Source organism: Melanostigma gelatinosum (assembly GCF_949748355.1).
Source record: "Melanostigma gelatinosum genome assembly, chromosome: 2".
NCBI classification, from domain to species: Eukaryota; Metazoa; Chordata; class Actinopteri; order Perciformes; family Zoarcidae; genus Melanostigma; species Melanostigma gelatinosum.
The window spans coordinates 20,481,551-20,506,982 of NC_136635.1; the positions used below are offsets into that span (position 1 = coordinate 20,481,551).

Consider the following 25,432-nt stretch of genomic DNA (forward strand, 5'->3'; position numbering starts at 1 on the left):
GATACACTCTTAAATACTTTTCTGATTTCCGGTGTCTAAATAACAAAATTGTACTCCAGTTTTAGGACAAATACAGAAATCAATTGTCTCCAAGCTTTCTGGATGCTTTTTGTGATTTCATGCGATGCTGCAGTCTTCTCACCTTGGCCAGTTGCTGCTCCGAAGCGAAGCCCAGTCCGAACACAGTGTTGGCCCTGCTGTCCGCCCACTGGCCAAACTTCTGCGACGTCTTGGTGAACGTCATGTTGGGCGTGATGGTACTGTTGATAATCACCTGTCAGGACAAAATAAGTTACCAATAAGCCCGAGTGGAGATCATTCTGGGAATCGATACAGATGTATAGAATTGGAGCATGGATCTCAGGTCCATCTGACGGGCACAGTCCCCGTCAACAATGAGTGTTGTGAAAATTGTGTGTCTCGTTCAAGACATATTAAAGAAGGAGCTCCAGCATCTGCAGTCACATGATGAATAGTACGATGTATTTAGCAAAGGACAGTCCCCTATTGTAGCTCCAGTCACAGTAGGTACAGTGTTCTTTTCTTTGAATGCTTCATTTTTGCGTCTGTGAACATAGAGCTGATGTGACTTGCCAAAAAGCTCCAGTTTTGAGGCTGGAATTTGCCAAAATGCATATTGACAAGCCACAAAGCTTCTGGGAGAACGCCCTTTGGTCAGATGAGACAAAACTATACATATACATGTATACACACTATGCAGAACAATTTAATCATAGCCATCATTTTGTTCCACAATTGCATATTAAGATGTGCGACCCACTAAACTCTAAGTAGTCAAATTACAGTCTCCATATTGGCTACAGTAGACGATCACCTGTTGTAGCTATGCAGTAAATCAGCTGGTGGAAAACATCGGCTGCATTTCTAAAATTGGAACCAATGCACGAGGCAGCGATGGCAGAAACCAAAATAAATAGTCTGACCAGACGGCCTCAATTTGAGTAAGTTTACTGCGTCACTCTAGATATAAACACGTCTAATCAATATATGAACAACTAGATGCAAACACAAGCAGCTTTAATTTACTTCTGGGCATGTACACAAACCCAATCACACTACCAAGATACAAGTAAACTTAAAACACAGCACATGCAAATCACCCCAACAATTAGGAAACAATAGAAGACAGTTTAATAACAGTGCAGCCCTCGTTTCACAGCAACATAGCTCTGATCACAGGATTCAAGAATACAAATTGCTGACAGACTTGGGTCCTTTTCTACGCCCCCACCGTCTCCATCTCCATCTTTTTAGTGGCCGAGGTGTGAAAATACTTTACACTGCATCATTACTAGACACAGAGACCAAAAGAGCAGCGACTGAGCCAACAGAAAACAGAACGAGGACACTAGCAGGCACTCAATGCCCTCTTGGACATTTCTGACCCATATAGAACAATGCTAATGGCTCCTGATGAGAGAGATAACTGCACATACACAGAAACTAATGATCATTGTGAAGAAACAAGGCCGTTGCTGCAGAATGAAGCAAAGAAAAAACTAAAAGGAAACAATGAGGTAACCAGACGGTAAACAAAGATAACCAACCTTCCAAACATAATGTCACGAAGAAATATATGATGCTAAATACTTTATCTTTTAAAAAATGTATAATACAGATAAGCCAACTAGTCTAAATGTCTTCTCAGTTTCATCTCCATGGTTTGTCAGAGCCTCCTCTACATATCATGTTCAGAACTTCAGTTTGAAGTTGTAACTCTTCAAAGTGACAGCTGACTTGTTCAATTCAACATAACATTGAACTGAGGTCGTTAACCTGTCCCTTGTTTGGCTGATCTGATAGATTTCATGACGGAAATAAGAATATAAAATCGGGCTTTTTTAAATTACCTTTAGGTAGAAAGTGTTGCTTTACTTTTATTCCTGAGTCTGCTTCTGTTTGTGGCGTCTAACAGGATAACAAGCTGCATGAGCCTGAAACCAACCAACCAACCAACCACACACACACACACACACACACACACACACACACAGCTCTGAATGCCTGAAGCTCACTCAAATCTCACAACTCCAGGCCATAACCCAATCAATGATTGACTTCATTATATCATATTAATTGTAATGAAAAGTTTTTATTTTACATATATAAAGAGTTTTGATTGATATCAAGCTGAAACAAATTAAGTCAAGTAATCAACTGCTTAAATTACAGAAATGTAGAACCATTTCGATGGACACTTACACACATTTTTCAAGCAAAAAACACCAAACATCCTCAAGTTCCAGCTTCTTCATTTCTTTGTTTGTCATTTAGGATCGTAAACTGATACGCTTTGGCTTTTGGACTCGCTCAGCCTAAGCCATAGACGGTATATAAGAAGTGGACATGGTTATCATGTCAGCCATCGGTTTGTAGACTACAGTTTTGAAGCCTCAAGTTCAGCATTTTGGCCGCAACCATCTTGGTTTTTTGCAACCAGAAGTGATACAAGACGGTGGAGCTAAGTATAACTGAATGCTGGATAAGACATTTTAGAAAACCAAAAGGTTACAGTAAACATTTATGAAGTGAAAACACACTGAAAGGGTTAAAGTTTTAAGACCAGACAACGCTGTGGTCGCGACCGGTCAATCCCAAGATAGCCCCGCCCTAAAGCATACCCTGCTTTATGTTCTATTTGAGTCTAAATGGAACATAATTTACTAAATGAACATCATGCTGTGTTGAAGAAGAATTGAAACTAGCAATTGAGACCACAAACTCATGTTTACTGAGGTAATAACTCAGGTGAGGAACAGATTCATTTCCTCATAAACTTCTATACAATCAGACTTAATTTGCAACCAGAGATGTTGCTCCTTGATAGCCATTAGAAAGAAGTTTAAGGAAACTCTGCATTGGCTTCACTTTTCGTACCTGGAGGTTGCCGCTTGGACAAAACAAGCCACATTGCCAAACCATTAAATTGTCAATAGTCAAATTTTCTTTTTTCACAGGTTACATATTCCATGAGTTCAACCACATCGCACAAGCCTAACAAATCTTTAAACAGCTTATTGATCCTGTATTATGCTTGAAGACCTACAGAAGTGTAGGTAGAGCCTATCAACAGAAAAAAGGCATACACAAATGATGTGGAATCCAAACTAATCATCTGTAGGTTAACATACACGACTGCCTGGTTGGCCCCATCTTTGTGGGCCCTGTGACTGTATGCCGTCACGTACGAGTGTACGACTGAGTGAGCAAGCGAGTGAGAGTGGAAGGGTGAGAAAGAGGGAGGTAGAGCGGAGTGACGCTGGCAGCTGTGCCGGTGGTGAGCCGGGCTGCGGATCAAGTGGCACAAGAGGCACAGAGCGAAGCTGGGCTGGCCAATGGCCTGAGGATCAGTTGGAAACTTAAAGACAGCCAGGAGGTTATAGGAGACATCGTCCTCGGGCCGATTACGTGTCTGCAGACTGCACAGAATCTGCAAAGTCAGTAAAAAACAAAAAGATGTAGAACGTGGAAGTGGAGTCTCTGGGAGGGAAAGCATTTTGATCACTTGTCAAGCACCAAATGACTTCGTCACAGCTGGAGAAAAGGACACCCTCTACATAGAGCGGGGGCTTTTGTAGGATGGCAGAAACTTAAGTATCTTGGTTATCTAAAGAGCCAAAACCCATGGCTAACTTGTGACTCCAATTCAGATTATAAAAAGGGTTTTGTCTTTAAAAAAAAAAACTGAAACATGATATTCTGAAACGCGTTAGTTCTTAAGTAAATGTTTGAAGTAAATGAATCGGTTTTATTGTGCTTGCACATAACATTTGAGTAACTCACTATTTTACACACTAATTTGACAACAATTTTAGAGAGTGAGTTGCAGCTGAATGTGTGGCACAGGTTGTGAAGGATATATCAAAATAATGGTGACAAAGGGGCAGCAACGATGGTGATGATGAACGGGCGGAACTGGCAGCGGTGTTCCAACTGAGACAGCCAAAGAAAGACGAGACGACGGTCACCATGTCCTCTCGTCAAAGCAGACAACAAAATGGAAAATTGTGATTGCTCATCAAGATGAGGTGTGACGTAGATGAAGTGAAATGTTAAATATTTTTGTGCGTCTGCCAACCGCTTCAATGGCCCGATGCATTTCATCTCACCACTTATTAAGGACTGCAAAAATACGCTGTTCCCTGGTGGCAATGACGTTTCTGAGGGAGGAGCAGGGTTAACTTGATGTCATGTGTGCACGGCCACATTCAAATCGTAAAGTGAAGGCTGTTTTACGCATACACGTGAAGATTTACCGACGAACTAATACTAATACTATGACTGAGCAAGCCCCTTATGCTTTAGTGGGAGCCTAATTTAAAAGTTGCATCATTAAAGCTCAAATTTTGCATTAAACATACAATTTGTTTTATGCCAATGGAACTGGGGGCTGGAACTTGCTTCTCCAGGCTGCACATGAGTGAACATGCACAGGTAATGTGAATATGAAGGTATTAAAGAAGGTGTCCTGACAGGAAGTTGGCTCAATCAAAAAGAAAATAGAGGGTGTGAATGTGATTGATCTATGCTCCCTTTGACACTTGATGGTTGGTCGATGAAAAGCATCCTTTTCATTGGAAGAAGTTTATAAATACATATGCTTTGGATGACATTCAAGTTTTGTTTTTTAAATGTTGGGTTTTTCCTGACAACACCCTGATGTGCAATGTTGTTGACAATACTGAACTTCCTGATGTTGAGATTCACTTTAGCTCATTGGTGTGAGTGCACTATGATCCTAATGGATGATTGTTTTGGGACTTGTATCAACCCAGTGCATGCTCTCATCATGATGGCTGGGAATACAGTAAAGTACCAAATCTAACGCGAATTTAATGATTCAACCAAACTCCAACTTAAAAGTGTGTGTGTGGGGGGGGGGGGGGAGAATACTGGAGTCTGAAGCAAGGCGGACATGTTCCTTTCATCCCCAGTGGAAATAATGCTTTTACATGGTGGAAACAAAACTTGATGACACACAGGTAGAGAAACTATATGGTGTACTTGGGGTGCAGCCACAACATAGAGGAGCAAGGTGATGATAACACAGGGAAATTACCTGTAGTTTGTAATATTGGGATATACATTAAACTAGTTATAAACTGACATCTGGTAAACCTGCCAGCCACAAACACATTTAACAAGCTCCCTTAGAAGAATTGAAATTCTTATTCTTGGCAGAAACATGTCTTCTGGCTCACCAGGTTGTGGTACATGAGCCAAAATGTACATTTTGTAAACTAGCTGAGTAAGAGTAGTAAAAAAGAAAAAATGAGGTTGTTAAAAGGAGACAAGGATGCTAGAGAAAAAACCATTACGTTAGCTCGGAAAGTAATCGTACATGGAATGATTTATAAAGTACAACAGGAACCCTTCACTGTGTTGTCACGCTGGTACGTCGCTGTATGAGAAGTGCGATTCAGGATGAGCAAGAGTCAAAAGTGCTGATATGCTCCTCTACTTGCAATATCATCATCGGCGAGTTGGCCGGCCATCACGGACGGACGAATACAAGCTGACGGTCTGTCACAGTTAGTCTGTGCTGCTGCACAGAATATTCTTCTGGACAGACCTGTCTCCCTCGCAGCTAGTGTACAAAACACAAACTATTTTTAACATAAATTTGATACGACTCAACATTTCCTCGCTTTCGGTTACTTTGACTCAGCTCTCCAATTATACTGGCTTAACATTTGATTTAATCCATGTTAATCTTCAGAGCTCACATATAGCTGCTGCATGCAGACATTATACAACACGTACTGCTCTGTTACTCGAGGTTACAGGAGTGCATGTGCCATCAACACACGCACACAAATGGCGCAACAGTTAATTGTTTTCTGCCATTTCCCTGAATTGAACCCTTTTCTTTAGAATCCCATTGCTTCTTCCTGCTTTGGCAACATTGTCATTGTTACACTCGTATCAATAAAGCATATTGAATTGAGTAGAGAGACAAGAGAACAGAGAGGATGACAGGAAGAGGAGAGCAGAGACGGGACTCCTGGCCTTGACTATATACAAACATATACATGTGTAAGAAAACTGACTTTTTTTTCACTCAACAATGCTAAGCAGGAATAGAGAAATAATGCATTTTATTTTATTGTAAAGAATAATTTGCACAGGAAAGTCGGTCCCTAATCTAAAACCCCATAAACTGTTTGCATCTATTCGTCACTGTTAAGAAGTTACGTCCTACGCAACAGGAGAAAATGCTTGCTATGCAAATACTCCACATTCACATGCATCTATGTTGAGTTCCTACGAGACCCACCCTGCAGCTGCTGGGTTGGTAATCCCAACACTGAACTCAACAGGCCCGTCACCCAACACAGAGAGGTGCATGGTAAAAAGACAAACAGTAAAACAACCGTCAACCCGTTCCGTCTCTGAAGTGGCTCGGCAGGTAATCTGTGTGATTTGAGATTGTGCGACAATGTCTGCGGAGGGATACCGCTGTCATAACTCTCCTCTGGTTTTCACTCACAGAAGGATTGCCATGGAAACACATAATCTACTCTTTCAGTTAGCGGAGGAAGAAGGTGTGAATATGGTACATGGGCAGACTCGCCCGGTGTCTTATCCTGTGCAGGATCTAACCTCAACATCATTCTCTGGTGGAGACCAATTTTCTTGAAATGAGCTGAATGTTCACATCCAGTACATGTTATGGAACCAAGCAACACACACGGGTGAAACTGAATTCAAAAGAAAAACAGCAAATCAGGTTCTGCAGTCCTTAAAGGATGAGTACGGTCAGCCGATCGTTGACGGCAGTAAATTACAGATAATTTAGTTTAATTGCTCAACAGGTGTGCAGCTCTTGGCTGTATATTTGTTAAAGGGAAAGTCTGCTCATGCTCAGACTTTGATTTCAACCTACGGGTTACTTTTTCTGTGCTGAACTATTAACATATTTGTATAAATAAATACATAACCATCTCAAAAGACACCAATTTAGCAAAGGTAGCAGGCTAAATCACATTTAAAGTGAGGCTGTGTGAGCCTGGACATGAATATGTGTAGTTGTGTTTCAAATCAGAGATCAGAAGCTGTATAATGTTTGGTGTATGCTCTAGTATCTTATTATTATGATGATAAAGTTGTGCTTGTTATTGCATATAGCAGATGCTCCCAATGCATAACGTATTCTTGTTTTTCAAGTTCTGCTGCTCTGTCACCAATTCTCCTGCTTGGGAACAACTTTTAATATAAACATATACATTAGGGTTGAGTGGAATTATCATTTATCTCTTCCTCATATGGTTACACACACACACACACACACACGCACACACCTTGGATCCATCCACGCTGATGATGCGGTAGCTGTTGCGAGTGCTGTCGTAAAAATAGGAGACGGTGACGGCCTGCTTGCTGGCAGGGACCCAGTTCTTCTTGGTGGTCGGGTCGATTTGGAAGACGTGGGCCCTGGTGGTGTAGATCGGCTGCTCCCTGGAGAGCAGAGGGCAGAGGAGAGGGACGATATGAGAGAAAGACCACTGAAGATAAGATCCATAATATGCAAGTTATGCAACTAAAAAAGGGAAAAGGGACACTGCTTTGTCTCCAGTGGTGCAGAGTCCCGAGAGTCGGACGGGCAGGTGACAATAGAACAAACGGCAAACCAAAGCCAGGTGCACACCAACACAGCGACAGGAACACATATCTAGGCGTTTGTGTGAGAATGTTGCACTTGCGTGTATGCACTCACATCTGTTGTTGAATGGAAGATTTCCCCTGTGCACCAAATACACGCGAGACAATAGTCTATGATAACACAAGTCAAACAAGAGAAGACTCACGGACGTCTTGTATAAAGAGGAAAGCAAACATCTTGAAGTAAAGTCATTCACAACAATGTCACACACGCACACACTCTTCCGTTTAGCCTTAAGCAGTCTGTAAACACGTTTGCTCAATTTCTAAAAAGTCTTCTGATAACACATCAGCTTTGTTTCAGTACGTTTCCGTTTGTTTCATTATAATTTTTTTCTTTGGCTGACACTGATTGTTTTATGTTTGCCACTCAGGGCTGAGTGCCTGTGACGACTTCAATCCTTAAATTAAACTTGCAATAAAAGCAACGGTTAATCACCACAGAGCAAACAACCTCTATAATTAGGAAACAATGTTCTTCTCACCAATTGCAAATCAGTCCTTTGTACAACAAACATTTATTAGAAAAGCTTCCAATCTGGGTATTTTGCCGGCAACTTTACCAAATCCTAAATGGCGTTAGCTTTCAAAGCCCACTCCAACAATGACTGTAATGGGGAAAGTTCAATATCATGTCATCCGTCTTTGAAAAGGGAGAAGCAGTCTGCCTCTCAGCAATGAGCAGCTCGCTGCCCGTGTGATTCAGAAGAGCATCAACATGGTGATGAAGGAGCAGAAAGCCTGTTCAACTTGAATGACTGCACACTGAAAAAGATACAGCGAAAATCTTTCTCCTCTTTATGGCATTCACACACAGAGCTGTGTCTCTGTGTGTGAATGCCATAAAGAGGAGAAACATTTTCGCTATATATATATATATATATATATATATATATATATATATATATATATATATATATATATATATATATATATATATATCTCACACACACCACATAACTTAGCCTGACTGGGCTGTTGAGTTGAAAGCTGGGAAATATGTTCAGAATATGTTTAATCAAATCTAGAGAAATGCCACAAGCCTGCTCTTTCCAGCAATGGGGTTAGTTTTGATCTTTTTTAAGATTTTATTACAGTATTTGTTACAGTACAGTAGCAAAACATTTGTACGCTTTATTACCATTAGACATTTTGAAGACAAGAACTGACTGTCGTACTGTTCTTGCTTTATCAGTTTCAACCTCAGCTCCATCCAAGAATATTTCCAGAACGTTGTCGTGCAGCTTGTGGCAAAACGAATAGTACGCTCATATCGTCAGTTCCATACAAACAGTCTTGGCCCTTGACATTGGAAGAACACCACAGCTGCAAGTGAAAATAAACAGTGGCACCGTTTAAATGGTGGTGCTGTACCGGGACCGGACCCAGCACGTTTACATTGTCCACTGGAAGTTCTCATTTTGAAAAGGTGAGTGAAGGTGGTTGTGATGCTCTGGAATAATTAGGTGGAGTGGCTGGATGAGAGGGATCAGCGGACACCTCAAGAACTCAATAATGGATGCAGATGAAGACTATGGGGGAGGCAGATGGGAAGTACTTCTCCTGCTGGAAGTCAAAATGTGAAAGTGAATGCGTGTCTTTCAGACAGGGAAATGTTTACTGGGCACTCACTGCCTCACACTTATCTTTATAGCCTACTTGAAACAGTTAGTATATCACCTCTGTTTCTGTCTCAGTGTCTTCTTATCCGGTTATATTATATTTTATCAGTTTGTCCCGGCATCGTCTGCCCTTCCAGTCGGCCTGATATCTGCTTTTTCTTTAAAATATGTTCTTCCTCGTCTTCTCCATGGGTCTAACTGTATGGTCACACCAGAAACTGTCATACAAAATGCAAGTAGTGCTGGAAGCTTCATCCCGTATCGACGGCATGCACTCGTGATAGCTAACGGGGATGTTTTGATGCGGTCTAAAACAATTGTTTCCTTGGTGTTGACATCCATGTTTGTCCGCTGGCAGCCTTCGTCCTCACTGTGCACTACTACGTCTTTTGGTTCTTTAACCACATCAACTGTTGAATAGCAGGAAAACGATTGCGTGAATGTATATGGCAACACATGTATCCAGATCTATATACAATTTAAAGATGCAACACAGCTAATATGCCAGCTTCCTTCATTATGGACTCTCCCTCTACATTAGTTTACAGAGAAGATTTGTGTGTCAAACTACAGTAAAGTTCTTCCCACTTGGTTACGAACACGGTCCCAGGAGAGAGCTTTTTTAGCTTTTCGTTGTTGAAATCCTAATCCTCATTCCTTGATTTGCTTTCCCTTCATGGCCTGCCATTTACTTTAATGACATGAAGGATTTCAGTTAAATGTGTGAAGTGGGAACGAGGTTGTTGAACTGGGCACAGCCACACTTTGCTTGGTGCCGTAAAAAAAATAATAATAATAATCATTCAGGCACCTCAAAAGCCATTATAAATATTGCATTGGTTTTTTTTTTGAGCACAGGGATGTGATTAGAAAAATAAGCTTAAAATAAAAAAAATCACTTCAGAGCATGTTCTTAAAAAGTAAATTCAAATTATTCTTACAAATAACAACAACAAGTTGCTGAAGCTAGCAGAAACAGAAGCACATTTCCTGTCGGCCATGCTAGAGGTTTCACTAACAGGGTACAGATGGTGCCATTGTTGTTGTAATGCTATACAGCAACTGGCAAAAGCAAGTTGTCAAGAAGACCTTCAGTGTTACTTTAACGCACTATTATAAAGGTCCCGGTGAATGTCGGGGAAACAGGCAGGCGAGCAGCGATAACTCATGAGCTAATAAAGCTTCTACGTCCACTGGGATTATGGTTCTCACAGAGATGAAAGCCTAATAAATTCACTGTCCATTTTAAGCCTAATCTCAGTTTTCATCTGCTTTGGGAACAACAAAAACCCATTATACAGATCACTGTTGTCGCTTTTCATACACACAAACACGCTGCGCTTTGCAGCGGCGGTGTCTGGAGCCAGCTCACACTGGCAGGGCAAGAGAAGGGAAAGGCCACCGTTGAACACATGGATGCACTCAAACAACTGTCCAGTGATCTGCTTTTCTGAGATAAAAAGCATTAGCGTGATTGATTTAACTGGATAAAAAAAAAGAAAAGATGGTGACATTTGGGACTTTGTGACCGCTGGATTTTGTCTCTCGCTGACTGTCGGGTGCTCTGTCCCCATCTGCTGCATTAAATAATTTACAGGTGTGTGTGTGTGTGCATGTTTCTGTGTGGGTGAGAGCAGGTTTGAGTAAGTACTGCACCGTCAATGCCTACATACACCTACACACCCACACAGAATATATTAAAACCAAGGAATGTGTTGATCCAGAAGTCAAACTATACCTCTAAATATGAACATTTCAACATTAATCTATTTCCCAAACAAAGGGTATGACACCCAACAACTATAGTTTCAATTCTGAGGAAGAAAAGTGTTGCAAAAGGCTGCCGTGTCTAAATAATTGCACGACAATAACTTTGTGCAGCAATATCGTGAGTGATGCACAACTCAGCCCATCGCCTCTTGTTCTCTTAAATCCTTTTGAATGTTCGCTTTATCAACACCTGTGTTTTACCCAAACCCTGTGCTCTCCGGAGATTAAGCGAAGTTTGCGGAGAGAGGGATAATCCTGCTTAAAGATGACATTTTAAGATGATGCAGGATGACACCGTGCCTGGAGAGAAAGTGTGAATAACAGCAGGCGGCTTCTATCTTTGACTAAGAGTTTGGATGGCGAGTTTAATGCGAGGGGGTTGTGGTCACGTTGCATTTGTGTTCTGCTACAGATGTAGAATTCAGGTACGGCGAGTGAGAAAACCGCCTCGTCCAAATTCCTGAGTCTAAGAATTCACTGCGGGCTCATTCCCCAAACAAACTCTCCCCATCAATCACAGACATCTACCTCTCTGTCCAAATGAAAGTGACACATGTGAGCGGTTTAGATTGTTGATTGGGTAGTCTGAGCTCAAACACGAAACAGGCTTTGTAGCCTGTTTGACAGAAATCCACCCTCTCAGCAGCTTTAGATACGTGCAATGAAACATTCCTCACGTTCCTCAGAGAATGAAGTGAATGTTACTTTAGCAGCTCCACAAATCACACACACACACACACACACACACACACGTGAGGCAGCACATATAACTAGATGAATGGGGATAAATGAGCGTAACGAGTCAGTGTAGTTTTTTCTGGCAGTATTGTTACAGAGTTGTCAAGTCTCCCTCTGAACGGGTCAGCAGAGCGATAGCATCAACACACCACGTCTGGGTTTTACACCACGTCTGGGGCGTGAAATGAACCGAGAATAAACTAGTCAGCTGTACATCCAGGTACTATTGGGTGCAGACCCACAGGCATAAAGATATGAATACGCCTGGAACGTTTTAAAAAGGATTTCTTCATTATCGAGACAACTTTACTCTGCCAGTGGTACTTCATGAGGTCATTGGCCTGTTTATAATCCTCCAGAGGCAAAAAGAAAAAGCTGGACAGACACCATCAGTTAAATGCACCACATTACTGCCGGTGACCTGACGTAAACACACTCTGTGCCGCAAACGTCCTCATCAACAAACAGCATGCTGATCCAATGGACAGGTGGTAAACGCACTTCAGGTGCTTAAGTGTCAAATTCCCAATGGCCAAGTTGTCTCAATAAGACAGACACTAAAGCAGGAAAAATCATCAGGCTACATCAAATACTTCAGATAATATTACCAACAAAATATGTAGAAAATGCTGTCCTTGAATCTAAGTGGTCTGACTCATACAACGAATTTGCATTTCGGTCTGTTCAAAAGAATTTAAGTGATGAACGCTGCATTACTCACTCGTCAAATATCTACAGTACATTAGGGCGAGGAACACTCAGAGCCGGCATTCTTCCTCAATTCCTCGACTGGTGCCGACAGCAATAAACTAAGTTACAATTGGCTTTTTCTGTGGCACCAAGTAATAAAAGAACATCTGTGGCACTCTGAGATTTTCTGAATGAAAAGTGCGTTACAAATAAAATGCATTGTTATTGTTATTATTATCGTCCCCCAAATCTCTCAGAGGGAGAAAATGAGAAATCTGAAAAACATCTGGGCTACAAGGTGTAAAGATCTGGTGACTGGCTATATTAAAATAACAAATTAGTGCAGCATTCATTCGTGACCATAAAATAAAATGGAATAACTTGGATTCTCATTAGCTGGAGTTGAGGCTCTCTGTCATTTTTACCTGCGAGGCCAGCTGCAGAGCAGAGCTGCCTTATTAGTGAGAGCCGGGTTTGGTCTGAGCGCATGAGCAAAGTATCTTCTCCTGACATTTACATAAAAAAGGAGCATATTTGTCTTAACAGCAACGTGAGGTGAATGTTGTTATTTCATCAATCCGAAGGCTAGTTTAAGGTGTAGTACAGAGAGCAACAAGTGTTGGAAGGGAGGGACAACAAAGAGCATCTTAATACTAAGGCAGTGTTGTTTGTTTGATGTCTTTCATCATTTTATAACACTGTTTTTTTACTTAAATCTCGGCTGTTACCAGAATTACTGATTTCTAACAAGCTTGGGTAAAATACAAAAACTGCAATAAACAAAATAGGACATATAATACAAGTGTGTTGGTGACTTGGTATTCATGACCGCTTTTCTTAATGATTTCAAATGTTACAGACAATCTCATTGACAAAACAAAAGTGAAATCCATCCCTTTTTTGTTTAGCTTCATTCTGTTTGCAGAAAACTATTCATGGTTTTTTAATGCGTTTCATTGCATTTCGTTTAGCGCTTGAAAGATGAGTCGATGAATCAATTAGTTGACTGACAAACCATTAAATCAACAGTTTTAACTTAAGCAATTGATCAAGCCAACAGCTGCTGCTTTAGATCTTTTAGACTAAACCAGCGCTTTCAGCTTGTTGAGAGCTGTGAGCAGTTCAACAGAAAAGTGTTGCTTTTCTTCTCAGATTGTTTTTGAGAAGTAGAAAGTACATCGCATGAAAAAGGCTTACACAAAATGATGCTTTTTCTTTCTCCAAGGTATTTTATAACTGCTGTTGCTAGATTAATCAATAAGGAATCCAACAATTGAAAAAAGTTAATTTGCCTAATTTCATTGTCATATTATAATTTTTTACTGTATTGTTATTGTACTTTACACTTGTAAGACATTTTTAATCTTGCCGTCTCATTCATTATTACGACCTATGTTTTGGCAGCATACAGTATGCTGAACTGTACTTCGTGTACAGTTCATTAAACTGACAAAGAGACAGAATCCATATGCAACAAAAGGCAGCAGGCCAGATTCAAACCAGCAACCGCAGCAGGTGCTCCACCACCACACTGAGCCTATAGGGTGCAGAGCCCAACATAATCCGAGAGCTCAGAGAAAGAGGACGTCTCCACAGAAGCGCAGCGTGGCAGCAGATGGCCTCCTAGGCCTGAACCATCTGGTGAAGAGACGTCCAATCCGCCATCAGTATGTCCCCTTTCATTTACCCATGATTCATAAACAGCCAGACCTGCTTCTGCTCCTCTACTACACCTCCACAACCCTTCAACCGCAGACAGAGAACACGCGCACTCTGATCGGGTTTACAGTCTACCCTCCTACTCGGGCGGCCAAGAGACCCACGACAAAGTCACACAGCCTAATCAATGTTAAGCCGGTCGCTGTCACTCTCTGGCCAGCCAGCAGATTACCATCTATCCATGCGTTAGGGCTGCTCCCAGCGTGGCTTATATGAAATAGCAATGTGCTGATTGCATTGCTCTCTGTGACACTTTGTATTCATTAGGAATGGGCTTTTGGACAATCTGAGAAGCAGCACTTAAGCTGGGAGACTGTACTGAAAAAATCACTTTCTTTACTGTTATCAGCATTTCCTCAAGCCCTTTAAATTCATCAACCTTGAACTACATACTGGGCATGCTGCACATATACAATATTATCATTTGATGTCATGTGATGGATCACATGACCAAAGACCTATGGTAGGAAGGGGATAAAGGAAGATAGATACTGATCTGATGTTGTTAATATGAGTGTGTTGTGCAATTTATAGTTAATCTTTAACTTCATTTAGGACCAAAGAGCAAAACGACACCTAAATCCTGCAAAAACTCACTTGTATCTATGTTGACTTGTCACTTAGACACATTGCATCATTACCAAATGTAAGGAATATATTGCACATGAACTCAGTCTTCATTTTCACATCCGTTTGAGATAAACTGTTTTTTTAAACAAATTTAGCGATCAAATGATTAGAGATGAAACAATTGATTAGTTGGTTGACAATAGTCAACTATTTTATGTTGTTTTTCAAGAAAAGAAACACTTCAGTTTCTCAATATTGAGATTGTCTTGCTTTTCCTTTGCTTATTCAATGAGAGATTTACTTTTTCTTTACTTTTTCAAAGATTAAAGAGACCCAACTAATCCATAACTAAAATGATTATTGGTTACTGCCGTAGAAATGATTCGTTGATTAAATGGTTAGTAATTTCTCAACCACAAATGCCAAACATCTGCTCCAGCTTCATCAGTTTGTGACCCTGAACAGTGGCTTTAGTGAATAAGTGGCCAGATGAAATTTTCGGAGCCATTTGTGACCGCCTTCCCAAAAATGCAGCTGTAAAATGATACTACTGGTTGGCACTGACTGAAAGCCGGACAAAAGCGAACTTCTTGCCGTGTCTCTGCCGGTAGGTGTGACCTCCTGTCTTGCTGCTGCTGGTCCACTGGGCCAGGTTTCATGACATACCACCACCTACTCCTCTACCCAACAAACCTGCTGGGTGAGGATGCCAAACTGCTGAGTGAAGTCAAGACTGATGAACTGGTTTCTTACATGATGGAAAATAAACATGTCTGCTCTGGAGAAACAAGCTCTGTGGCAATCACTGAACAGTAATGCGAGTTAGTGATTACATAACTATGGCATTGAGCCACAGAGTCAAAATTCACACACACCACAGCAGACTATGGAGGCTAAATGTACTGTACCCTCCACACACACACGTACCATCGCGCCTTATTAGTGGGCAGTGCTGACTCCTCCGTATCATGACCCTCTCAAAACCATATTCCTAAAGACAGATAAGGAGGAGCTGAAGTATTCAAAGAGGAACTATACCGCTCCACCTAATGTTGTGCTGGGAAATAATAAACACGACCATCATTAGAAATGTGGCATCAAGCCGTTCACACGTGATATCTAAAAATCTCAGACCGCAAAGACCAGATGAAGTCACCTGTTAAATGACCAACATTGCCTTATAATCCGGCTAAATAGGGCTCTTTCTCTGTTACTACGGCAATGACAATCAAATGTATTCAGAGCTTTTCAGGTCAACTACAGTTACTTGTGGACATGTTCTGTCGTATTTGCCGCACAAACGCACAAACACACACAATATGACTACGTTTTAGTCCATGCAGGTGTCACGAGCAGCGCTCTGAAGGGCAGCGCTTTCTGGATCACTCACCCCATTGCCGCGGACTTGAGGAACAACTCCTTTTTATTATATCGGCTCTATTGGCTGCGGGGTCGAGAGGAAAATTGTTGTTTTTAAAAGCGCAGTCAAAGTCCACCGATGATTAGCGGTCCAAAGAGTCCACCAGCTTCGAACAAGTCCTCTTGCTGCCCGAGAGACAACTGAAAAACTGAAATATGAGCGCGCTTCTTCGTAAACTCGATTCTCTCTCTCTCTCACTCTCTCGCGCTCTCTCTCTCTCTCTCTCTCTCTCTCTCAACACCGCTCATTTCAGGAAGTTGTTTCTCTTTGCTTGTTTGGTTTTCCTCTTCAGGTATGCGACAAAATAAATCACACTTCCGAGTGGTTCCTTCCTTGCTGTTGTCGGGGCTCATGCATTAAGTTAAAATGTGCCGCTCGCTCGCTGCGTAGAGTTTCTATCTCCCCACCGGGATTGTGTGTCGTGTGAAGGGCAGCAGCAGCGACACGGAGCGGCTTCCACCTGCTCAATGCCACCCACACTCTTCAGACCTGTGGTATGCGGTTTGTCCAAACTGTGGTCCGAAACCACGAATTAATTTAAACATAAAATGAATGACTACAACATGCTGTCAAGAAAGAACCAACAACAATTTAATTAAAGTGCACTTACATGTTCTAAGCGACAACGATGACTTTTTTTTAGTAGTTGGCACTTTCTCCTCAATTAAGCGATGTGGCGTTGACAATTGAAGCGCATTTAAATCCTCATCTTCAGGTCAAAATATGTCTTATTATCTTTGTTTTAAGGTCAGCCTCAAGGTTGGTATAAAGTAACAGACTTTAAACTATTTGATATTGACCCCTCGTCCTGTTTCTAACTGGCAGGTGACAGCTATCAATCAATCACTGGCTGGTGCGCGCGCTATCGGAACAATGAAAATGTAGTCCTCTCTTTCGGGGGAAGCATTTCAGCGACGCACTAGTGCAAGAAATCGGTTCCGGACATGTTAGTTTGTAGCGACACAAGCAACAAGGTATGTTTTCCAGCGTTAAAATGCTTTTGTGCTGTAATAATCTTTAGTTAACGCTACCTAGTCGCATTCAGACCATTTTAGTTTGTATTATTCCGCACGAGGGATTTGTCAAGACACATCAGAATACGCATATCCGCCAGTTAACATATTACAACCTGATGCTACCCGTATCGTTAGCATTAGCTGTTGTGATATAAAGTGCTTCTGCAGCGTTTCATCTGTCGTTGCAGTATGGCCGAGACCACGGACAACCAGCAGAAGTACGAGGAGTTGTTTGCCAACAGATTTTCATCGGACGATAAAGAATACCAACAGTATCAGAACCGTCCAGCTGACATCCCACCCATTGTGGAGAACTGGAGTCGTCGTGGAGGTGGAAACAGAGGCAGGGACAGGTAATGGGACTTTAGCCCTCAAACTTGGCCGAGACAGCTACTTCATAATCTGTAATCTACATACTTTTGCATGGTTAGGTTTATCGCTGTATGCATTATGACAATGACTGTATGGTTTGTGATGCTGATGATAGCATCATTATTGATTGTCGTGTATTGTTTTGTCCACTAGTTCACTAGTCCACTAGTTCCATGTAATGAAAGTATTAGAACCGGTTTCTGGAGCTTAATTGTTATCTGGTCTCCATCTAGGTACCAGGACCGACGAGGCCGAGGTTGGGGAGGAGACCGGCGTGGACAGCAACACTCCCATGACAGGGACAGAGACCGGGACAGGGACAGGCACTCTGGGCAGGGAAGTGGTTATCAATCAGGCCCTCCAGGCTACAACCAAGGATATAAATCTCATCAGAGACCACAATATGACCGCTACTGATCTCTACTCGAATCTCTCATGTGTTGTCAGTGTTTATAGTATTCAGTCTTACAACTCTCATTGCGATACCATTATGTGGCAATGTTGACCAATTTACGTTTATTACTGTCATTGCCATAGTCTCATAAGCAAGGACTGAGCAATATTAACATGTATCAGCATTTACAGTCAATCATTGTAATTGTGTGGAACGTTTTTTTAATTATTGTTAAAGCTTTTTGTCTGAATTGAAAATGCAACGCAAATGTGTAGTCCGATTTTTTTTTTTTTTTTTTTTTCCAGAATTATTTTTGCAATGTGACAGCAGAAAAGTACAGATCCTGTTACTGGTACGGTCATGAACAATGACAGTACCCATATTTGCTTTGTGTTTAAGTAACTTTGTGGCTACATCTATACTTTCTTTGGAATTGTGGTATTACAAATTATACAGTACAGTATTGTTGCAGACTGTGAGTCAGAATTTCCTGAGAAAATCTGTTTGTAATGAAGCGTTACTCGTCTGTGTCCCCTTATGTAAGGATACTGATGAACTGAACTGTTTTCGTTAAACATGTATTTTCTTAATTCGTTTATTTATTATTTTAACATTACGATGTCAGTCGTAGTCAGCACCACACTGTAATTAAATGTGTTAGAACATGTATGTCTTAGAAGTGAGAATTAAGATTCCCGTTCCAAATGTCTAATATCGAAGAGAATAACCTGACCGTTGTGTCATCCAAGTAATTTGAGTTTGGGACCACTGCCGAGATGGTGCGATGCACACATTCAAGTCCAGCCACTTTATTTACAAAGCACATTTAGACCACCTTCACTAGTGACGAATATAAAAGCTGCGATGGCCTCACTGCGCCCTCTCCGAATCTTAAACTCATTTACATCAAAATATCTTCTTTCCTAGACAATGTTATTACGCTTGTTTCAAATCTGCAACTTTAGGCTCAGAAATGAAGAATATACTGAAATCACCAGTCCCAGCCTTTAATGTTAGTCTAATGGATGGCACATTAAACCAAATGGCCTGAACAACTGCCCGGTGTGTTAAGGGGAAGCAACATTCACAGTAAACTGCTCCGCACAAGCCCCAGACCAATAGTTCACACTGAAACGCAACTGAATTATTTATATGCATCATTAATACATTATTGCTACATGCATCATTGGCTATGGCATATGTAGCTCATTGCCTAAAGATGTCAGCGTTTGTGCATCTCAGTTCTTTTCACAGCAGATCTTAAATTAAGTAACAAATGGTAACTTTGGTCACATTGGTCCACTTCACTGATCCACAGCACAAGCAGACCCACTCTGCGTTGTTTTATCGCTGCCTGAATGCAATTCTGTGGTTTCTATTTATGGCTGTGGCGAAGACGGGGTTAACAGTTCATTCAGACTTCAGCAGCTCAATCAGCTGTGATAAGGGAGGGAGGACGTTAGGGAGAAAGTGTGTGTGTGTGTGGGGGGGGGGGGGGGCGGCGGATGTGCTAAAACTGGCACACAGCGAGGAAGGCTGCCATCACCACTGTAATCAGTTTAGATTAGAGAGACTTCACCCCAGATTGCGCCGTCTTCACAGAGCAGGGATTTGCTGGACAGAGACGGTTAAAGTGAAACCGATTTATTGGCAAAGCAATATCAAAATGTAACTGTTGTGCTTTGGAGGCACAGAAAATTAATAGATTAGTGTCCAGGAAACAAATACAGGAAATAAACAGTGGGACATTGTTGTTGGACAGCTGTCTGTTATATATAAGCCAGCAGCTTAGCATAAATACTGTAAATGGAGGAAGGAGCTAGCCTGGCTCTGTTCAAAGGTATCGACACCTCTAAAGCTCATTTATTAACATGGCATATCTCGTCTGTTTAATCTGTAAACGACATGTTGTGGTTTTATGGTCCAGATTATTTCTTGACTGGGCACAGTCACTTCCTGGAGAGCATATGTGTATTTCTCAAAATGGCAAACTATTCCTCTTAAGGGTCAGTTAAAGGAACAGTGTGTTGTATTGAGGATTTTGGATCTATTGGCAAAATTATATATATATAAATTAGGGGTGTAACAATACGCGTATTCGTATTGAACCGTTCGGTACACATGACGAACCGAACAATACGTTTGAATTAAACCTTTATTTAACCAGGTAGTCCCATTGAGATTAAAAATCTCTTTTGCAAGATGTAAGTAACAATACAACATAATATTAAGGAGCAGTTTTAGTTTGTTATGCTTATGTGTTGCTAAGAAGACACCCCAGAAGATGGGTCACTCAGGTATAGTTCCATCATTGTTCAAAGTCAAAGAATAACTTTGTTAGTTTTAATGAATAAATATATTTTAAAATCAAGTACATTTCTCTGGCATTTATAGTTTTCTACTGTACCGAAACGTACCGAACCGTGGCTCCACTGTATCATACCGAATCGAACCGTGAATTTTGTGAACCGTTACACCCGTAATATAAATATATGTTTCTGCAGTAGTCCAGAACACACAAACCAAACACTGGTTTAGACGGTGCCATACACATTAACTCCACCATAGTTCTGACTCAGTCTACAGCCATCATGAGGTTCACTTTAGGGTTTTGAAGTGAAATGTATTTAATGGATTGTTGTAAAATTTGGTACAGACATTCAAGTCGCCCACAGTATGAATTGTAACCACTTTGGTGATTCCCTAACTGTTCATTGAGCACTTTTCATCAAGTCAAACATTGAATTTTTCCACTTTACTTGGTTTTATGTCCAAATATCTGCAAAAATTATGCAACTCCCACCAGCCTCAGCAGTATTTTTTTGTTTCGTGCTAATTGGCAAAGCTGGTTCCTTTGTAATGTTCACCAAAACGAATCCAGAGGTCAACATGTTAATCTGGTCCTTTAGGGTGCCACACAGCAGTAAGCACTCTTCATTCGTTCATCTTGTTAATAAAGCATTTGGATTTGAGGGTAAGTACATTTAGTTATTATTGCAACATTAGGAGAAAAAAAATCAGCACTACAACATTGTTATACAGTTCAGGGTTCATTCGACTACCTGCTTTCAGCGCTCCCTATAATCAAATCCATACATTTTAACTCCAGTAATAAACTGTTCATGCAAAGTGAGGCAGGGAGAGCGTCAGAGATGAAAAGCAGCAGAGAGAGCCACAGTGAGGGACCAGAGCCTCCTCGGTCTGGTCTGCCGGGCTGTCAGGCTTCATGTGGCATGTTTGCGACGATGCAATGTGACAGCAATGGGGACAGAGTGCTGGGGGCCATGTCCTTGATAATGAACTCATCCACTACAATCATCACTCTATCTCCCCCCTTTTGTGTGTGCACATAGAAACACCACAACCCCCCCCCCCCTCCCCCAACACACACACACACACACACACACACACACACACACACACACACACAAACACACACCCCAGCCCCTGCGGCCAGACAGTGGGGAGTGTTCACGTAGCATGTGACGTGTGTGTGAACGGCGGAGAAGTCTTTCTGCTGAAATAAACGCTCCCAGCTTTGTACCGTGCAGAGCTCCGTCACATGAACACACACGTGCAGATACAGAGAGCACGCGCTGATAACATGCACTTAGACCTGAATGATTGTTGCTGCGGATTAGGTTTGATGGAAACTTGTCCCTTGCTCATCCAACTGCGTGCTCTATAAGTTAATCATGCAGCTGCGCAGGTCATCCATTTAAAGACGGTGGACTCTGCTGCCGAGGGAAGTTTGTTAGTCTGATTAAATCTCGTGCTATCTCCACAGAAGGAAGTATTCAGATCCTTTTCTTAAGGACAAGTACCGATACAACAACGGGGGAAAATACTGTATTGCAAGTAGGAGTGTCCTCAGAATCATATTTATATAAAAGTACAAGTATTATCCATAAAAATGTGCTTAAATGATCAAAAATAAAAGTATCCGTAATCGTTTTAACTACTTTATTAGCAGGTTACGTCCAGTGGTCACCAAACTGGGGGTCAGGCCCCTTCAAAGGGTCACAAGACACCTGAGGGGTTGTGAGATAATTATAATGGGAGAGGAAATAAGAAAAACAAAGTTCTGATACACACATTTTTTTTAAACCTTTGAGAAACTCTTGGGCCTTAAATAGTTATTTGAATGAAAACATGTGTTTGGCGGACAAATCACCTTTTGGTGGAACTGCTAGCATTATTAAATGGAAATGTGGTTTCCATTCTTCAGACTGCTCTGTGCCTGTTGCCAACAAGGCTGCAATTAGGACTTCCGGATGACAAGCGTCAACCCCCTGCAGAGCATTCCCTTTGAATAGAACAAATGTTCCTTTTTAATTGAAACTGCTGGCTCAAAATAGGTAACTCAAGGAATAAGGTTCATGTTACCATGGTGTCTCAGGTAAGTAAACCACATGATCATACCTTCCTTTGTGCTAAAGGAGGTCTGAACTTAGACTGACTTTACTTTACTCAGTCTGAATAATGAAAAGAAAAACATTTACCCACGATTTCATTATTTTGATGTATCTCATCATCATAGTTTTGATTCATTTTTTATTATCCGAGCGTAAACGGGATCAAAAAGTATTAAATAGAAAAATGGAAATAGAAAATAATGAACAGATAAGTAACTTCAACACTGCAAAAGTTCAAATAGAGGAGGGTTGACAAAGTTCTGACATATAGACAATCGATCTCTTATAACCGCAAAGGAAAATAGATTCTTCAAAAAATAGATATTTTTTCAAAAGAGTAGTAATGACGACAGATATAACAATTTAATCAATTAACATTCAGGAAATATGTAAATTGTATAATATCACACAAGTTATGTTGTGTATTCAATTTCTGTCTACCAAGTGTACATCGTGTACATTTCATCATCCTGCTGTCGCTATAATCATATTGCCATGTGTCCTCTATCAGCACCAAGAAAGACAAACTTTCTGAATGGAAATGATCAGTTTCAGTTGACTTGAACCAAAGCACAACACCCAATGTGTCAGTGGCGTGGGGGTCACATATATATGTACATAGTAATTAGTTACTAAACAGTCTTACATCATTGGAATACAGAATGCATAACTCCCACCAGCTGGACAAGTATCGACACCAACACACACACCCACACACACACATACACACACACAGACTCCCTCATCCCTGCAGGTGGATGTTGTGGTGCAGTGTCATGCTAACTGGGTCTACAGAATATTTGAAAAAATTACAGGAGAGGCTGCACGCTGAAGTCGCATTTCAGGACGACCAATTGAGCAGTCTTGGACTGACCCAATACATTTTTTAGGAACATCTTATAAAAAGAGTTTACAAATGGCCCGATGTGGTTTTAATTAATCAGACAGACAGAACAGAACTGTGGAATGGAATACTTTAAAGGGGAACTCTTTTTAACCGATTTCAAACATCAGAGTCCGTATCTTGAGGAGTACTTCTGCATTTGTACATGTACTGTATGGATGGATGGAGGATATGAATGCATGTACAGTAAAAAATATATGCATAACTAGCTTCTTATTCATGGTATAGACAGTGTAGGTTGTCCATAAATGTTCTTTGAATTGTGAGAAAGGTAGGCGTAAGGAGCTCTGGATGCAGCACATCTGTTCAGTCATTGCTGTAATATGTCGGATATTTACTCATGCATTTGTGACTGTTTAAGGTCTCTGGTTTATAATCAGATTATTACATATTATTCTATATATAGGTCTATAGTAGTTTTCCAACGTGCAACAACATAACCAAACATAGAACCAAAGGCTGAATGTTCCAAGCTCTCTCCTCGTGATAGAAATGAGCCACTCTGAATATGATGTTCATCAGTTTGACCGAAGAACTTTCCTTCATGAGGAACGGCATGAAAATAACAACAAGCCTCTCTGTGTTTTGCTGAAGTCTGACTCTGTAAGTCTGACTCTGCACCACTTCTGTCCTGTACAGTCGTGTCATGGGTCATCACAAACAGCAGAGGCATCAATCCTCTCCCCTGCTGTCAGTGTTCAAGTATACGGCTCAAACCGAGAAAGACAGCCCATGCTGCTGCTATCTACCCACACACACACACACACACACACACACACACACACACACACACACACACACACACAGAAAACCACATTCACACTGTCGTGGATTTGTAATCTAATAGCTGTAAGAAACGCTTGAGTTTTACCCCATAAGCTTCACATTTGCCTCTTTAATGCATCAGGAAAGTCTTCCCTCTGATTACAAGGAGCTCTCGTGAATCTTGCTTTTTGACACATCACACAGGTGTGAGCTGAGGAATGTGTAGTCCTCCTGGTTTCTTGAGCGTTTTGTGTCTGGTGGGTGGTGAAAACCTGTCTCAAACCGATTTTCTTGTTGCTTTTTTTTGTATTATGAAGGCTGTCTAAGTGGGCAGTCAGCTGGGAAACGCTCTCAGGTCTCGGTGACTCACCTGACAGCCTCCGTGGATCACTCTCCCCATCAAGGCCCACTCACAGCCTCCTCAAGTGGACTTGTCTCTACCTGCGTTCTCATACAGGAGTACAGATTCTGAAATTCAAGAGCACTTCATCTCTGGGCTGTAGACTTGGCGTTCAGCAGACAGCACTGATTTATTTCATTTTTACTGGCAGCATAAGAACAGGGCACATTTAATTAGAAATAATCTGGTATTATTGAGATTTGCGTCAGGATTTAGGAGGAAACAACTGAGTCTAAAATGACTATGCTATTTTCTTACAGTAGTTATAGTCTCATTTGAGGGACATGATACTTTTCTTTTGGCATCTTATCCTACCCACAGCTTGTCTTCGCATTATGCATTTCTAGTGTTGGAAAGTACTTTGCTTCAATACAGTTTTGAGGTACTTGTGCTTGACTTGAGTTTTTCCATGCAATTTTTTATGTCTGTGTAAAAAGAGACATAAAATGTACTCCACTTCATGTATTTTCCAGCTATAGTTACCTTTTAGATTCATATTTGAAATAAAACACATATGATAAGCTTATGAGATGTCACTAGTTAAAGAGACAGCTCCCCTCTAAACATCTCAGATGGTTTAATTTTAATAACTGTTATGGAGGTAAATTTATTCAATATTTCACAAAATGTGCTTCGTTTTGTAGATTTCTTTTAAATGAATTTAAATGAATCATCTTACTACTCCTCACATTTATCTTGTGACCCTTCACTGGACTGAACTACCTGACTTACTTCACACGTCCATAATCCATATTATTAACAAGTAATATAATGTTATGCCACTCAATGGCAATTTTTCTGTCAACCCCTCCCTCTTGTTATATTTTAATAATTAAAGGCCTGAGGATAAAACTTATGTTTGTTTAGCAAAGGTTTAGACTTTCCTCTCCCCTTCATCATGTCACAACCCCCCTGATTTAACTGCCATGTTGGGAACCAGTGATGAATCCTTCC

General features: G+C 41.1%; 2 protein-coding genes across 2 annotated transcripts in view; one reads left to right on the plus strand and one right to left on the minus strand.

The window, feature by feature from the left end:
- The window catches only part of homer2 (homer scaffold protein 2), a 26,421-nt gene extending 9,831 nt beyond the window's left edge, over positions 1 to 16,590 (minus strand). Inside the window, exons 1-3 of the mRNA XM_079294468.1 lie at positions 16,183 to 16,590; positions 7,323 to 7,479; positions 143 to 274 (exon numbers count right to left, since the gene is read on the minus strand). Of these exons, the coding sequence (XP_079150594.1) occupies positions 143 to 274; positions 7,323 to 7,479; positions 16,183 to 16,187 (294 nt within the window). The 5' untranslated portion in view covers positions 16,188 to 16,590. The remainder of the gene's footprint in view (positions 1 to 142; positions 275 to 7,322; positions 7,480 to 16,182) is intronic.
- Positions 16,591 to 17,136: 546 nt separating this feature from the next.
- On the plus strand, positions 17,137 to 18,407 carry LOC306796030 (RNA guanine-N7 methyltransferase activating subunit-like). The gene is made up of 3 exons (XM_079294798.1): positions 17,137 to 17,186; positions 17,417 to 17,581; positions 17,834 to 18,407. The coding sequence occupies exons 2-3, from the start codon at positions 17,418 to 17,420 to the stop codon at positions 18,015 to 18,017; spliced, it is 348 nt and encodes a 115-aa protein (XP_079150924.1). The 5' UTR covers positions 17,137 to 17,186; position 17,417; the 3' UTR covers positions 18,018 to 18,407.
- The last annotated feature ends 7,025 nt before the right edge of the window (positions 18,408 to 25,432 follow it).